The 16,201-nt window shown below is 39.2% G+C and overlaps 1 protein-coding gene across 1 annotated transcript in view; it reads left to right on the forward strand.

Annotated features, from left to right (window-relative positions):
* The window catches only part of TJP3 (tight junction protein 3), a gene marked incomplete at its 5' end in the record, with an annotated part of 839,650 nt that overhangs the window by 653,909 nt on the left and 169,540 nt on the right, over positions 1 to 16,201 (forward strand). The window contains 1 exon segment of the mRNA XM_044053884.1: positions 5,831 to 5,926. Within this exon segment, the coding sequence (XP_043909819.1) occupies positions 5,831 to 5,926 (96 nt within the window).

Below are 16,201 nucleotides of genomic sequence, written 5' to 3' on the forward strand. Positions count from 1 at the left end.
GGATTATACACTAGGTTCCTGGACGACATGTTTATTTTATGGAAAGGTCCAGAAGAGAAGATACAAGAGTTCTTAGAGTACCTTAATAACACCACGGAATTCCTCAAATTTACCTACCAGTATGACAAAGTGGGAATAGCATATCTGGACACTTGGATTAGTACTACAGGACAAGGGTTTGAGTCTAGAATATACAGAAAACCCACGTTTTCAAATGACTACATACATTATAGCAGTTGTCATCCTGGTCACATCTTTCGTAATGTAGTTAAAGGCCAATGCATAAGGATAGCCAGAATGTCATCGACTAAGGAGATTATGCAAAGTGAATTAGATACTCTTTTTAAGTTATTTTTAGATAGAGGTTACCCTAAACATATGTTGATCAACATTACGTCTTATGTTAAGAAAGAATGGGGTAGTAAATATGTACCACTACTGGGTACAGGCAGTATGGTGAGTACTAAAGTCCAAATAGACCGAGATAATAGAGTATGCATCATCAGGTTTAACCCCTATACCAACATTATGACAGAAATTTTAAAGAAACATTGGGACATAATTACTAGTAATGTACCTATTGGAAACATACTAGGTACGAAACCCTCTATAGTATATAAAACAGGTTTGAATTTAAAAAGAATGATAGAGACTAAGAAAAAGGCCTACACAGGAAACAGTAGGAAGGGCACTACGAGTTGTGGTGCATGTAGTCAGTGTAAATATATTAACACAAAATGTAGGATGAGACTTAAGAATATTGTGAAATCTGTAGTATACCCTAAGAAGGGTAATTGCAATACACAGCGTATTGTGTATATTGCTGAGTGTGAGAAATGCGACGTATACTATATAGGAAAGACTGAGAGGAAATTCAAAACTCGTATATACGAGCACCTGTATAGTATTAGGAAAGGAGATACTAAGAACGCTCTAAGTAGACACATTATAGAAAAGGGAAGTGAACATAGTTTTAAATTTGCTATTATAGACCAGGTAGAGGTAAATGACAGAGGAGGAAATTGGAAAATATATTTAGCTTGGTTAGAAAGTAAGTGGCAGATATGTTTAGATGCCACATCCCCCCCGGGTATAAATGACCATATAAGTATCAAGCCTTTTTGGCGTTAGAGTAAGGAAATTTCATCAGCCGAGTACATTTTATATATATATTTTATACATTAACACACAATATATATTTTTACTTATTTATATATATTTACTATGAATTTATAAATTCAAAATTTTAGCATAGGGTAGATAGTATAAGGGACCCAATAATGAAATGTATCATGCACTGTATAAAAGCACTTTAGTACTAGTATATAGTACATTTTATGACAGTGGTTAATATACATATTTTTGTGACTTTTATTGTATTTTTATTCTCAACAAATGTTAATTGAGTGATTTTGTTTTTAATTAACAATTTTGTTTTTAACCAATTATGTAATTAACTTTTTGGCGCCAAAAATTTGTGTATATAAAGGAAGTGACATGTTAGGGGAAATGGTTCTGAAGAAATCTGGTAAATGCAGATGAAAGCGCTCAACCATTCTTACTAGATGTACTTTGTGGTGCTGGCAGTTATCGAATAAAGTTGTGTGACAAAAAGCAACAGGCAAGTTTGCTTCTGATTCACGGCTCGAGTCCAGGGGATCTACGTTTGCTATTCTAAGAGTTATTGGTTTTTAGATCATAGTTGGTCACTTTATGCCCCTTCAGAGGTTTTGTCAAGTATATTTGATGATCTACAGGTTTTGGACCAGTTCTGTATTGGGTCATGATTTGATGATACCCCTTCCCATTTGTGGAAAAGTCTTGTATGTCCGTAGTGTTTTTTCATGGCTTGAAAATATGGATCATTGTAGAAGAATTTGGCTAAGAGAACCTTTAACTGAATTTTTGTGCTCTGAAAATCCAGAGGAGCAAATATTTTTTAACAATACAAACCTTTCACTGTAATCAACATTTTTTACTTGCTTGTGAGTTATAATCCAGTGATACTATGCGTGTTTCCATATTCTGACCACTATATTTTAACTTTCACCATTCTAAGTAGCAGCTTGTATCCAGCCTCCCTAGAAACAAAATATTTCAGTGTTTGTGTCACATGCTAATTACCTTTTTGCTTGGTATTTGAAACATAAGAAAGTAGTAAAAATTGTCCAGTTTCTTTCACCACTAAATGGGATCACTTTAAGACTACTTCGTGTTGCAAATATTCAAACATGCTATTGCTAAGAAATTAATTTTATTCAGTCATTTAAAGACATTAGATCAAGATCTGGAACAGTTCAGGTTGTTGACAGTAAATTGTGAGAAATACATTTAACTCTTAATTTTTTTTATTGTATTTTATCCTTTGTTGACTGGGTTACTCCCACTAGGCTAGTAATCTCTTTTCAGTGGAGATCTGAGGTGGTATTTATACTACCAGGGGAAATTTGGCTGGGACATTGAACTTCCCTGCTCATTTTGATCAGTACCATGGGATCTTTTACATCTGCCTGAGCTATCACTAACATGGGGTCTCTGTTTAACATCTCAACCAAAGGACTGTACACTCAAGATGTTGCACTGCTGAGTATGCAGTCCTTTGGTTGAAATGTTAAACGGAGGCCTCATATTAGTGGCAGCTCAGGTGGCTATAAAAGACCCCATAGTACCAATCAAAAAGAGAAGGGGAAGTTTGATGCTGTACAGAATTTCATCACTTGGCTGATTGGTCCTCTTCAAATGGGCTTTGCTGAAACAGACAGTTGATTGGAGCTTTCCTTCCTTCCAGACGTAAGTCGCATCAGTCTGCTATAGTAATGTCTTGCAAAAATCCTGCCATCCACTAAGCAAGTAAGGAATATGGTAGTAGATTGCTAGAACTTTCTTTCATATCATAAACACACACACATCTCTAGGGGTAATTTAGACTCACCTGCCTGCCTACTGCATGTCTTTGGGATGTGGGAGGAACCCAAAGTACCTGATGAAATCTCATGCAGACACCAAACAGAAGGGCATGCTAGTCAAGAATCAAAGCAGCGAACCCCTTGATTTGAGGTTACTGTGTTACTGACTGCCCCATGTGTAATGTTGAGTGGAGCTTTATGACATTTGAAACTGTAACTTAGTCTGTGGTTTTGCGACTTTAGATTTATTTACAATTAAAACAGTGGTGCAGGAGACTTCATGCATTGTAGATATAAAGATGAAAGGTCAGCAAACTGCAGTGTTTTCTGAATTCTGCACTTGATTGAGCCTCTACATACATTCAAACAGACATTGCTGAAACTATTTCACTGACCATATTATACTATATAGGGCTATAGTTAGAATGCTGGGAGTGTGATGGAGGGGACTGGTCAACTAGGACTGAGACTGTATTTACATTTGGTGGGATGAGACATTATGAACTGGAATAGGGTGTGTTTGAAATGGCATAAGAAAAGTGGTAGTGGCTGTGTAATGGGTTAGAAATGTTCAGGGTATGAAAGAAAAATGCACCTGCATGTTTAGATGAGAAGGATGTAAATGAGTAGTATAGAAAATTAAAGCTGTCTGTAAAATCTTTTGTTGCTGAATTTATTATACATCTGGTCAACCTAAACATTTAACTTCTCTTTCTCTTATTTGTAACTAAATTATGGATCAGCATGAAGCCTTGGTTGTTTAAGGACATTTAATATAAAGACCATGTACAACTTCCCAATACCACCCTCAGGCTTTAGCTCTTTTCTGAAGAAGGGAGATGCCAGTTCATCCCAGGGTAAACTGGATAGCACCCATTCAGTCCTCTAAGTTTAGTTTAAAAGAAGGTATTGAATCACACTGTATAACCTATAGAGGTTATATATTCCTGAGAAGAGGAGGAGTTTGGTGATTAATCTTTCTGTCCATCTCATTCTGTTTATCTGCTGAAGAAGGATTAAAAGTCTTAGTTGATGGGTTTAACTTATTGAGATATAGGATGTCAAGGACCCAGTAGATTTTTAATGGTTCAGTAAGCAAAACACTGATCTACAACCATCCAAGAGACTGTATGGCACAGAGTATATGCACAGGGCTCTCTGCCTTCCCTAGTAAAAGTTAAGACAAAGGATCTTTTTTGTTACGAGCTTCTGGAACTTTTCAACTTCAATGTGCATTGTACTCTGTGATGAGTCTGATCAGTGCTTAATAAATGGGAAAAAAATAACCTCTTTGGATCTGGATCACATGTCTTTGGCTATTAGTTTTGCTAACTAGAAATATTTCCCAACTACAGTTGTCATGTGATGATCAGAGGAGAGTTAGTGGTGACCCAAGTGCCCAGATCCCTATATTTTTGTTTAGTAAGGTTGTGCTTTCAATATGTTGTGGGTAACTTCTGTTTTCTATAAGAAATAGTACTGCACTTTTTAACATTCATTTTAAGCCCATTTTCCATACATCAGGTATTAACTAGGGTAGGCTCTTTCTGAAGGGTGCAGATGTCTTTGGGGGGGGGCAGTAACACTTAATTTGTAGTCATCCGCAAATCTGGTTAACCAACTATCTTTATTATAATTTTTAAGAATGGAGAAGTGGATGCCAAGGGACCCAGTAAAGATCACTTCGGAAGTCCAGTTGTTATCCTAACATTATTTGAAGAAGCACCTGCCACATAAAGTATGTGGGTTCTGTCTTTCATCCCATTACTACATAAGGATCTATGTATAGGGATGTTACTTTCCTTACAATTCTATCAAGAATTATGGCATTGAATGCTTCGGCTAGGTCATGATAAGCTGCAATGATTGCAACCTCCTTGAAGAAATTAAAACGTACATCAGGCGTGGTCTCTATGTGACAAAGCCAAATTGTTGAAGGTTAAGCCTAACGAGAACATGATAATAAGTGAGATCACTTATGATGAGCACCATCACTTTACAGATCATACTCGTAAGGAAAAGTATAAATGGAAAGGAATGGACAAGGGTTGTCTTGTGAGTGTGGGATATTGAGTATGATAATTGTAGACTACATTGAAAATTGAGGCATTCCATGAGTGGAAGATGGATTTCAGATGGAATGGGTAGGAGAATTAAAGTGGTAATATACTGGTTTAGTGAAAGGGTTGTAAATGAACTTGGAAAAGGATAAGTACACTAGTGTTATGTATAGTGACTTTAGATAAGTGGATATGTTCTTCTGTTAGATTACTTAGGATTTTCCAAACCATCTATTTTAAGAGGCCTCAGAGTCCATATTTCTGAGAATAATTTTGCAGTATCTACCCTACCCATTTATTTATTTTATTTAATTAAGAATAGGGCCATCATACCTGATGGGTGACTTTTAGAAAGAAGTCTGTATGCTTCATGACATATATCCCTGTTCAAACTTTATTTTTCTGTTAAATGTATTTGTAAGTTTGACTAGCATTTATGCTTAACCACTCTTTTAGGGCAAGCTTGCTGGATTTAGGGGGTACTTGTTCATCTTACAACTAAAATTACCATAAAATACAGTTTGCCAGGATGATTGCAGTGACATATAGTGAGAACACTTTAAGTTATGATGTTTGTCTCGGGATAGTTGGAGTAAATTATTACTCATTGCTGAACTAGGTTTTTCTTCAGTACCATTCATTCTTGTTGTAAAACATGGACTGCATTGTGCTAGATCCAGCACTGTGATTTAATGTCTAGGCAACTTTATCAGGAAGGAGAGCAGAATATTTATTTTTAATTTGATTCAGGATGTGATTGAGTGAAATCTGTTGCAGATATTCAATGAAGAAAATAGACTTACTTAACTACAGCTTTCTTAGTCCTTTTTATTGATCATACTTTTCTTTTATTCTAATCTGCAGCCAACTACAAACGTCCGGTTGTTGTTCTGGGACCAATCACAGATGTGGCCCTCCAAAGGCTTTCATCCGAATGGCCTGAAGAGTGTGAAATGGCACGTGAGTATCATAAAGCGAAAATAACTATAAATGTAACTGTTCAGCTGCTTGTTCATACCCTGCAAACATGTAGGTGTATTACTATTACAAAGGAAAAATCACCGTAAATGGATCTATTTTGCTACTCTTTCTTAACCTTATCAATTTGTAGGTACAGTATTATTACAAAAGAGAAATAACCAAAAGTACTTGTCCTGCTACTCATTCATAACCTTTTAAACATGTATGTACATTACAGTTAGAAAACAAAAATTGCTTCCAAGGTGGCTGCATACTAATCAGTAGGTTGATTAGAACTTTCCCATATAAAAAGTGACATTGACAGACAAAAAGCTGATGAATGCTGCCATTTTGGGTGAGATTCCATTACTGGTTAGTAATTCCACTCTCTGGATGTCAGCAAAGAAAGGAGCTTAGAGAAAACGAGAAACTCAGCTAGAAAAAAAGGAAGAAAAAATATGTCTGGGAAGAATCTTGCAAATGTTCTGCATATAAAGCAGTTCGAGTTTCAGCTTTGGTAGAGGAGATGACTTCAAGTAGTTTAGAGGAAGAAAATAAATCACATATATTCAAAGGTGTTTAAAATAAGTTAAGCGCTGAAGGAATACGTAATGTCATGTAACAAAAGGCAAGAAAAAATAGAAGAAGCTTTAACTAACTATACAGATGAACTGATAAACCTGCAAACATCAGAGGATGAAATGAAAGTAAAGGTGTCTGAGCATGCGGCTTCTCATAAAGAGCTGTTATAAAAATAGTGTTAGAGCATGCAGACAGAACCTGTAATTTTCAGCTGTACCAGTGGAACTGCAATAAACAGACTGCATTAATGTTATGAAAGTACAATTAAGTAACTGGACTGGTGTTCCACAGCAGAATTTAATTGTGAAGGCATGTCACATTCTTCCTCCAAATCTTGTCATGAGAAAGTAACCAAGGCTGTAATAGTAAATATACAGCCATACCAACAGAAAGAGTTACTCCTCACAAAATTATGGCATAAGAGAAATTATTATAAACTCAGGACAGTAGACTGTTTACAGAAAATGATTATTCGTTGTATACCAGGCAAACGCGAAGCAAGTTTATCCCACCAATCAGTGAATGTTGAGAAGCATGTGTGAGATTCATGCTGCTGTATTTAGAATATTTTTCCCTTGATGATTAAATATGTTTTGGGATGCTGAACTAAGTAAGACATAAAATGTTTAGCCAACAGTGTGAGCCAGGAAGTAGAAGGGGACTCTGCTTCTTATTCTATTGATGATGATAAAACTCATGCAGACATTATTAGTGAAACACTTTTTCCATTTTCCCAAAGGAGAATGACTTTGACAGAAGAAAGCACCGGAGCTGCCTAAAAGAACCAGGAGTACTTTGGACTTAAACCAGCAACTGGTGGTGGGAGATGGGGAGGATGAAGACCAGCAACATTGTGAAATTTATTTATTTATTTATTTATTTCCAGTTTGATAACCGGGGAAGTCCACTTGGCCCGAAAGCCCGTTTTAAGTGGAGGCCCGGGGAGAAAAGCTCCATAATAATAATACATTACACACATAACACTCTGTGTTCTAACAGCATAACACCTTTAACAATTTCCAAAAACATAGTACATTTGGCAATATACATAAGAAATTAATATTTTTATGCAACTGTATTGTTAGCATAGAAGAGAGAGATAAAAAGAAGTTATACATAGATCTTGAATGCAAGAGAAGTAAAACAGAGGAGAAGTGAAGGAGATGCAAAGAATTTAAAGGAGAAGAAATGCCAGGAGGAAGATAAAAAAAAAGAACAGTTAGACTAAGATTTATTTTATGTTTGAGTCTGAAAGTACATCTTATGAAAAAGGCAAAAGATACATTTGTGAGGCTAGACATGCATGTAGGCAGTGGGGAAGAGACGATTTAAAAGGAATAAATAGAGAGTTTAAGCAGGGGAGAGAGTTTAAGCAGGGGAGAGAGAGGAGATAATGAAGTAGAGGGAGGGGAGCTGAGGAGAGAGTTTGAAGAAGAGGGACCAGAGGGGAAAAATTGGAACTGGGATGTATTAAGTTCTAGGTAGGAAGTATACAATTACATTTCCAGTTTTGGGAGAGGTGAGAATGGAGAAGAGATTTGAATTGTTCATAGCTTGTAGTGACTCTTAGAAGGGAAGGAAGCAAGTTCCATTTTTTTGCTGTAGTATAAGAAAGTAGGAGGTGGCCAGGAGGTTGTTTGGGTTTGTATACTGAAATAAGATTTTGGTGGCCAGATCTTAGGGGCCTGAGAGGAGTGTAGAAGGGCAAGATGTTAGATAATGCAGGGCAAGCAGTGTGTTTAAAAATTAGTTTGTGTGCAGTAGTAAGTTGGAGGTAATCGAGGTGATTAGGGAGTTCTAGCCATTGGAGACTACGGAGGCAGATGCAATGGTGTGTAGAATGAGTGGAGTTAGTAGCTAATTTGGCGATTTTGTAGTAGCAACTTTCAAGTTTTGAGGAGATAGAAGTGGTGAGGTTGGTTAGAAGAGGAGCACCATACAATAGAGAAGGGAGAAGGTAGGTAGTGGCAAATGTTTGTCTTGTAGCTAAAGAAAGAAAGTTAGGATGGTGAAGAAGGCTTTGGGTTTGGGCTTGGGTGGAAGTGGAGAAGGATTTAGTCAGTTCAGCTATGGAGCTGGTAAAAAAGGAGTTGAAGAAGGTTGCAATTTCTGTGTCAGTCTTATTGTTGTCTGGACAGGGATTGGATTTAGTATCTGGGTGTAAGGGAATTGATGGAATTCCAGAATTTTTTGGGATTGTTTGCGAGGGTAGACTGTAGTTTGTTGTAGTATGATTTTTTATCTTTTATGATGAGTTTTTAGTAAAATTGCAGAGTTGCTTAAATTGAAAGAATGAAGCTGGGTTTTTATTTTTATTCTATAGTTTCCAAGTTTTGTCCCTTTGTAGCATTAGAGTTTTAGTGTCCTTAGTTAGCCAAGGGGCAGAGTTGTACTTTATTCGTTTTGTTCGAGGTGGGGCTTGGGAGTTTAGGATTTTAAGGAAGGTAGTATTGAAGACTTCTAGGGCTTCATCTAGGGGAAGAGTTTTTAGTGAATCCCAGTTTGTTAGTTTAAGGGTTTCAGAAAATACAGAAGGGTTAAAATTAGTTAGGTTACGAGAGTGGGCATATTGATGTTGGTGTGGGAGCTGTTGGGTAGTTCGGTTAATAAAGGCTGGGAGATGATCACTTATTGAGTCTGGTAAGATACCAGAGTTGGAGATATTGTTAGGGTGGCTGACTAGAATCCAGTCCAGGATGGACCCTGGAGGGTTATTTTTGTTAGGTCTGGTAATGTTGTTTATTAGTTGAGTAAAATTAAAAAGATTGATAGACAGAGAGGAAGTATTATTAATTGTATTCCAGTCAATATTGACATCGCCTAGAATGTAAGTCTCATGCTTGATATTGTTTGTAGCCCAACAGAGAATATTCTCAAGGGTAGAGAGGTTGTCTCCAGGGGGTATATAGATGGTTATGATACAGATACTTTTAAAGTTGTTTATTCTGAGGATTCCTATGATTAGTTCTGCATTATTAAATTTAGGAATGGGATTTTGGTATGGGCTGAGATTTAGCAGGCAGTTGTAGACTAAGGCTACACCACCTCCTTTTTTGTTTTGGCGATTGGACCTAAGTGCTTGGAAGCCAGGTGGTAAAATCTCAGAGTTAGTAGTTTGTGGTTTTAGCCAGGTTTCGGTTACTGCTACTATGTCAGGTGCAGTGAGATTTAGCCAAGCATGGAAATTTGTTATTTTGTTATTAATACTCTGGGTATTAATGGTAATGAATTAAGGTATTTATGGCTGTATCTATTAGTGGAGATAGTGGGGGAGAGATTGTTAGTAGGTGTTGGCCCAGGGTTGGGGTGGGTATCTCCTGCAAGAGCAAGCCAAGAGAAAGGAGAGACAAGGTGAAACTTTGAATTGAGACATAAAGTAAGAGGGAGATGTAATTTAATTTTGATAGCAGGAGATTTTAAATAGACTGTATGGAGTTTGTTTGAAATAATGAAATGGATTTGGTTGGAGTAGGGAGGGGGATATTAAATAAAAATGGAGTGTTGAAGGGTGGGGAAAGGAGATATTGGAGGGTGAGGGGAGTGAGGAAAGAGGTGGGTAGTGTGGTAGAGGAATGGGAAGTTACATTATAGAGAGTAGTTAGAAGGAAAAGACATGTAAATGAAGTGAGATAGTGTGGAAGAGACATGGATGAGTAGGGTAGGATAGATATTAGAAGATGGGGTAGAGACTGTGTGGGGAGTTTGGAGATATGAGGAGTAGTAGTATGTGAGAGAGCAGTCAGGTAAGGGAATAGAGAGGGGGAGGGGTAGTTTAAAGAGATTTATCTAGGAGGGGAGGAGCAAAGAGATGGGATAGGTTGAGGGCAACATGGGAGAAGACAGGAGGAGACTATAAATGTAGATGTACTGGGGTTGGGTGGGATTTGGGGGTAGGGTAGGGGAGTGGAGTGAGCCCGCAGGGCGAACGGAGCAGGTAGAGCCACTGAAGGAGAGATGCCAAGGAAAAACTATCAGTGGAGAGCTGAAATGTTAAGGAAAGTTTGGGGATGTGTAGAAAGTAAGGGCCTAATCAGTAGTGGTAGTGGACAGAGAAACTTATGATATACTTATCTTCAAGGAGGGACTGTTGCACTGGGAGGTTGTGATAGTAGACAGTGAAATGTAGGTGAAGAGGAGTACAGTAGAAAGGAGAGAAAAATATCTGGAGGCAGTAGTGTCTTACAGATATATAAAACCTGCGAGTCTAAGGGACGAGGCTTTAATCAGAGGGGAGAGACTGGGAGAAGGGTGCCACCTAGTGGATAAAAAGATTTATAGAAAGTAGTATCACAAGTACAGGGGGGAAGGAGTTATGTTTAAATTAATGAATAAATTGGAATATAAAGCATCAGTCCGATAAACTGCAACATTAAAGCCTTGTCAACTATGCTGTGTATCCCACAGACCTGGTAAGAGGTGGCCTGTCTGGCATTCAAAGCATCCTGTGGACCCATAACTGATGTTTTTACTGCACATCAGCAAGTCAATTGGCTTCAGAAATACTAAGTCTAGGGATCTAAACCTCTTCTGCAATATCAACAGAATGGTTTGGAGTGACAGGTACATTTCTCAGAGGGTACCATTGCTGTGGAACAGACTACCCATCCACATAAAACAAGTTCATCCCTGTCTGTTTTCAAGATCAGCTTAGATCTATGAATGAGAAAAAAGAAAATGTACCCCAGGACTTCCATTTGTACTACCAGTGGACAGAGCCAGCTCCTGAATATCTTATCCCATGCATGTGTCCCCCAAAAATTATCTGTGGTATGATTCCAGTTATATATAATTATAATAAATATATAATTATTGACCATGGGATGGGTAAAGCCAATCTATAACAAGTTTTGTTCATATTAATATTTTTATGTCATGAAAGTTTATACATTGCATGGTATATATTTTAAAGCAGGCTTGAGTAATGTGCAGTCAGGGATATTTTTAGTGTGAGGTGGAGATGTCTTCTCAGTGATTGCTGCATATATTAAAAGTTATTAAAGCAGGAACGTACTTTTTCTTGTAAGGCATCCTGTAACAAAGTAAGAAAGGCTGGACAGAAGCAAGTTAAAGATAATATAATATTGTGATATTTGGCTGCTGGGGTGAGGGATATAAGAGTATTGATCACTATATGCAGAAACTAAGATAAATAATTTGCCATGTTTTTATAAATGTGGATACATAGAATACTGCCCTTGCATTTTCAAATATGCTTGAGAAATAAGATAAAATTCTGCAAATTCTGCAAGGCATGGAAAACAATGTCTTGTATTTTGCAAAGGTATTAGCTATTTATTTCCATTAGCAGACACTTTCAGTGGGAGACAAGTCTACAGATGAAAGCAGTTAAGAGGTCTGAACAGGATGTTCTAATTGAAGCTTACCAAGATTCTTTCATGCACTTGCTAAGTCAGTTATTTTATTAGTATCTGAGAGGTCAAAACACTGTCTACGGGGTGAAGTGTATACAGTACAATGTAATTTAAAGGCACACTGGAAAGCAGCTTTCTGATGGTCTGTAACTTTGGGAAGTGAATAAGTTATACAAGTAGTCTTAGTATTTTAATACATTAACACCTATTTGGTGTGGAATGTCACACCTCTGGTAGTCTACACACACACTCTTGCATTCCAGAGCATTTTCTGAAAAATCAACTTAAACAGTATGTCACACACACACACACACACACACACATGTATATATATATATATATATATATATATATATATATATATATATATATATATACAGTACAAATAGAAATGTTATCAGTAAGATACACTTTTTACTGTGATAATAGTCCATGCATTCATAGTCTTTCCATAAGTAATATATTATAATGCAAACAAATCCAGAAATTATATTTGTTGCTAAATGTTCACAAACCACTTTTTACTTTGGAAACTGTATAACTTAAACATATGTCTAATTAGGAAAAGTGTTCTTATAAGCTTTCTTTGGACCCCAGGAAACACAGGAAATGCTATCCTGCTCAGTCACCAAAAACTTCTCTGATATTGGAGCCACCTGCCAAATTTCCAAAAATGCTTGAATCCGCCTTCTTTGGATCTGATGTTAACCATCTGTCACCCTGGCTCTGGAGCCCTCAGTTCTCTTCAGAGCTGATTTCTCCATGGCTCCAATCCCCCTTCTTTCCAGAAACTCCCAGAATGTTCTCTCCCTCCTTCCAGTCGTCATCTATCAGGTCCCCCCAAAATCTCTCCAAAGCAGATGTGGATAGGATGATGATGAAGTTTCTCAGAGCTCATATCCAGATGGGGGGGGTCCTTCCAGCTCCATCTCCCATTAGATCCATGAGACTTCGACCTGTTTCCCACCCCCTTGTTTCTCCTCCAGTCCAACAAGAGATTTCTGAGCCATCAGATCAGCCCTGAGAGTCAAATCATCAGATACGAAGATAGCTTCTTCTTCAACTCCAACTGTATCCCTGACTCCTTTGGCACTGACCCCCCCCAAGCAGGAAGAGTCTCTGAGCTGAAGCATCATTGCTAGTTTCAGTGGATGCCTTCAACTCACAGAGCTTGAGCCACTGCCTCCCCTTGGACCTTCAGCGCAGGACAGCTGGAGTCCATCTCCTCCTCCAGAGTGGAGAGCTGGACAGGATCAGAGCTTGAGAGCACCAGGAGTTACGGCTCTGGTGAAGTTGGCTTTGGCTTCTCCTGTTTCCAAGGCAGTGGAGAAGGGTGTTCTTTCATCTGAGAACTTTTTTGACTTTTATTTCGTTCAATCCAAACCCCATTTCTCTTTCAGATCCAGCTTCTGAGATTCATCTGCCTATGAAAAACAAAATCCAGACCAGTAAGCACAATAAGTCCAAAGGCTTGGAGAAAAATGGACCAGTTCAAAAGTAGCTCACTAAAGACTTTATTCAGAAAATAAAAAATAAGGATACCATCAAGCGCTTTCACCTGGGTGAATACCAGGCTATTCATCTGCCTATGCCACAGGGACAGTCAGCCTGTATGAGCTTCCAGGCAGTTCCAGTTCATGAACTTCCCATTTCTTCCAACACCTCACCATTTCATCCCACTGAAGAGGTTGTATAAGAGGATACACTTATCCCCCCCCCAGAAGTCTCTGACTGAAGGCACCAAATTTAATGAGGGTAAGGGTCCCCAGATCACCACCAGAAAACCTCACCCTTTGAGAAATGTCTTCAGATTCTTTTGCAAAAGTGTGGTTGGTTCTCCAAACCCCCTTCCCAGGAGGAATTTGTGTTCCTAGAAGCCTTCATGTCCATCCCATCTATGCCTTGGGGTTGCCCCCTGGAAGATGACCTCATAGACCTCATCTCCCACTGGGCTTGAAAGGAACCAGATACCATAGAACCAATCCACCGTCATTCAGACAAGATCCTAACTCTGCCCAAGGACAGGCTTCATGAAGTAAGAGAATCCCTGTAGATGCTATGTTTGTTGTAGCAGCCACAAAAAAGGAGCTGGCTGAACAGAGGTCCTCTGTCCATCCTCCTAATAGAGAGTCCAGACAGTTGGACAAGTTTGGAAAGCATGTCTATGCTTCAGTGACCTTTGCCCTGTGGTCACTTAATTATTTGGCGCACTCTACTAAATTGCAGAGGGACTTGATTAAGGAACTCTCTAAGTCTATCCCTGGCTCTATGTCGGCAGAGGAACAGAAGATTTTTTCCTCACAACCGGCCACCCTTCGATCTATATCTAATGCGTCCATGAGGTTAATTTCTCATGCAGCTAAAAGGTTCCTCACAGGCTTGCCAGTTCAGGCACAGCCATCAGGAGACCTGCTTGGATACACTTGTTTGATTTTGTGGATCCCTTCAGTCTTCTTTCATTAATGCTCCTTTTGGTGGATCATCATTGTTTGGGCCCACTGTTAGACACACTTTCTCATAGTGAGCAAGATGGAAAGACCTGGTCTGCCATAGGAATATGTTTTTCTACCCTGCAAAGATCCTTTTCTAGGAATCAGAGTGGCAGGAAAAAGGTGTGGTTCTGAAAATCTCAAGGTCCTTATCTGGACTCAAGAGGGGAAATTTCTCCCAGGGGCAGAGGGTGAAATTCCAGTAGAAAATGCCAACATCACAGCAGAGGGGGGGGGGGTCTGCAAAACCAAGGGTTCCAAGATTCCTTTTCAGAAGGCCCTTTCAGTCCCCCCTGAAGGGTTGCCTGACTTTTTCTCTGGAGGCAGTTGAGTGCACTTGCCTTTGCATCCAGACAACTGGGAAGCCATCACAAGAGATTCTTGGGTGCAAAGAATGATATCCAAATGATATTTCATTCCCTTTTCACAAATTCCAACAGTCAAACAGAAATGTCTCCCCATTGTTCCACACAATCAGTGGGAGTTAGCAGCTCTGGAAATTCAAAAGCTGCTGGACAGAAGAATCATCCAAGAGGTCCCACCAGACCAAAGAGGATCCAGAGTGTGCTCAAGGTTCTTTTTAGTGCCAAAGAAAACAGGGGAACAGAGACCAATTTTGTATCAGTTTGTAAAGAACTCCAAGTTCCAGAAGGTGAGAGTTCAATGTGTACTGCCTCTTTTGCAAAAGGATGACTGAATGTACTCCATAGACATCCAAGATGCGTATTATCACATCAATATGAACAGATATTTTCGGAGGTATTTGCGCTTTTGGCTGGAGGCCAGTCATTACTACTTCAGAGCCCTGCCCTTTGGTCTCCCCACAGCCTCCCAGGGTGTTCACCAAGTGTATGCCAGTGGTAGCAGCTCATCCAGACTGTACAGATTGAGTGTTTACTTATTTGGATGATTGGCTCCTCACTGCCCCAACCAGGCATCTCCTCAAAAAAGTTGGGGATTACTTACTCCATCTGTGCCAGTTCCTGGGGATCACCGTAAGTGTCATTTTCATCTTCTGCCAACTCAAGTCTTGATAAGAACTCACCTGGACAGTCAATCAGCTGGCCTTTTTGCCACAAAACAGAGTTCATACCTTGAGATTGCATGTTAGTCAGATTCTATCACATCCCACTCTTCCGGCAAAACTGGTACATCAAGCCTTAGGTTCCGTGGCTACAGCAATTACCCTGCTACCCACTGCTCATGTTCACTTGAGAATTCTCCAGTGGTCCATGTCAGTACAATGGTCAGTTCTTCGACAACACTTGAGCCATCCTATAAAATTTTTTAGGTTTGCAGGGACTCCCTACATTGGTGGATTCAGTCCTAACGACTTTTGTCTGGGATGTCCTTTATTATCTTTCCTCCTCCAAAGGCCACGCTCACCATAGATGCCTTCCAGTTGGGGTGGGGGAGCATTTCTTGGGATCGACTGTTCTAGGGATGTGGTCCCCAGAAGAGACCAACTTTCATCCAAGTCTTAGGAGATGAGAGAGGTCCTTTTAGCATTGCAGGCCTTTCAGAACTCTCTTCCTCTAGGGAGAATTACCATCCAGATGGACAATATGTCCATAGTATGGTACATCAGCAAACAGGGGGAATTAGGTCCTATCCCCTTTGCTGAGAATCTGGCAGTGGGCTATCTCCTTAAACCGCTTTCTGGGAGCAATGCACATACCAAGGAAATCCAATATTCTAGCCAACAAGTGCAGCAGAACTATTCTGATGCCTCATGAGAGGTCTTTCAACCATATAGTGGCGGAAAGGATTTTTCACCAATGGGGCCAACTTTGTTGAGACCTCTTTGCCTTGCCTGTCAACAACAAGTGCAG

This window comes from Protopterus annectens, chromosome 13.part0 (genome assembly GCF_019279795.1).
Source record: "Protopterus annectens isolate FY-2018-M chromosome 13.part0, PAN1.0, whole genome shotgun sequence".
Classification (NCBI taxonomy): domain Eukaryota; kingdom Metazoa; phylum Chordata; order Ceratodontiformes; family Protopteridae; genus Protopterus; species Protopterus annectens.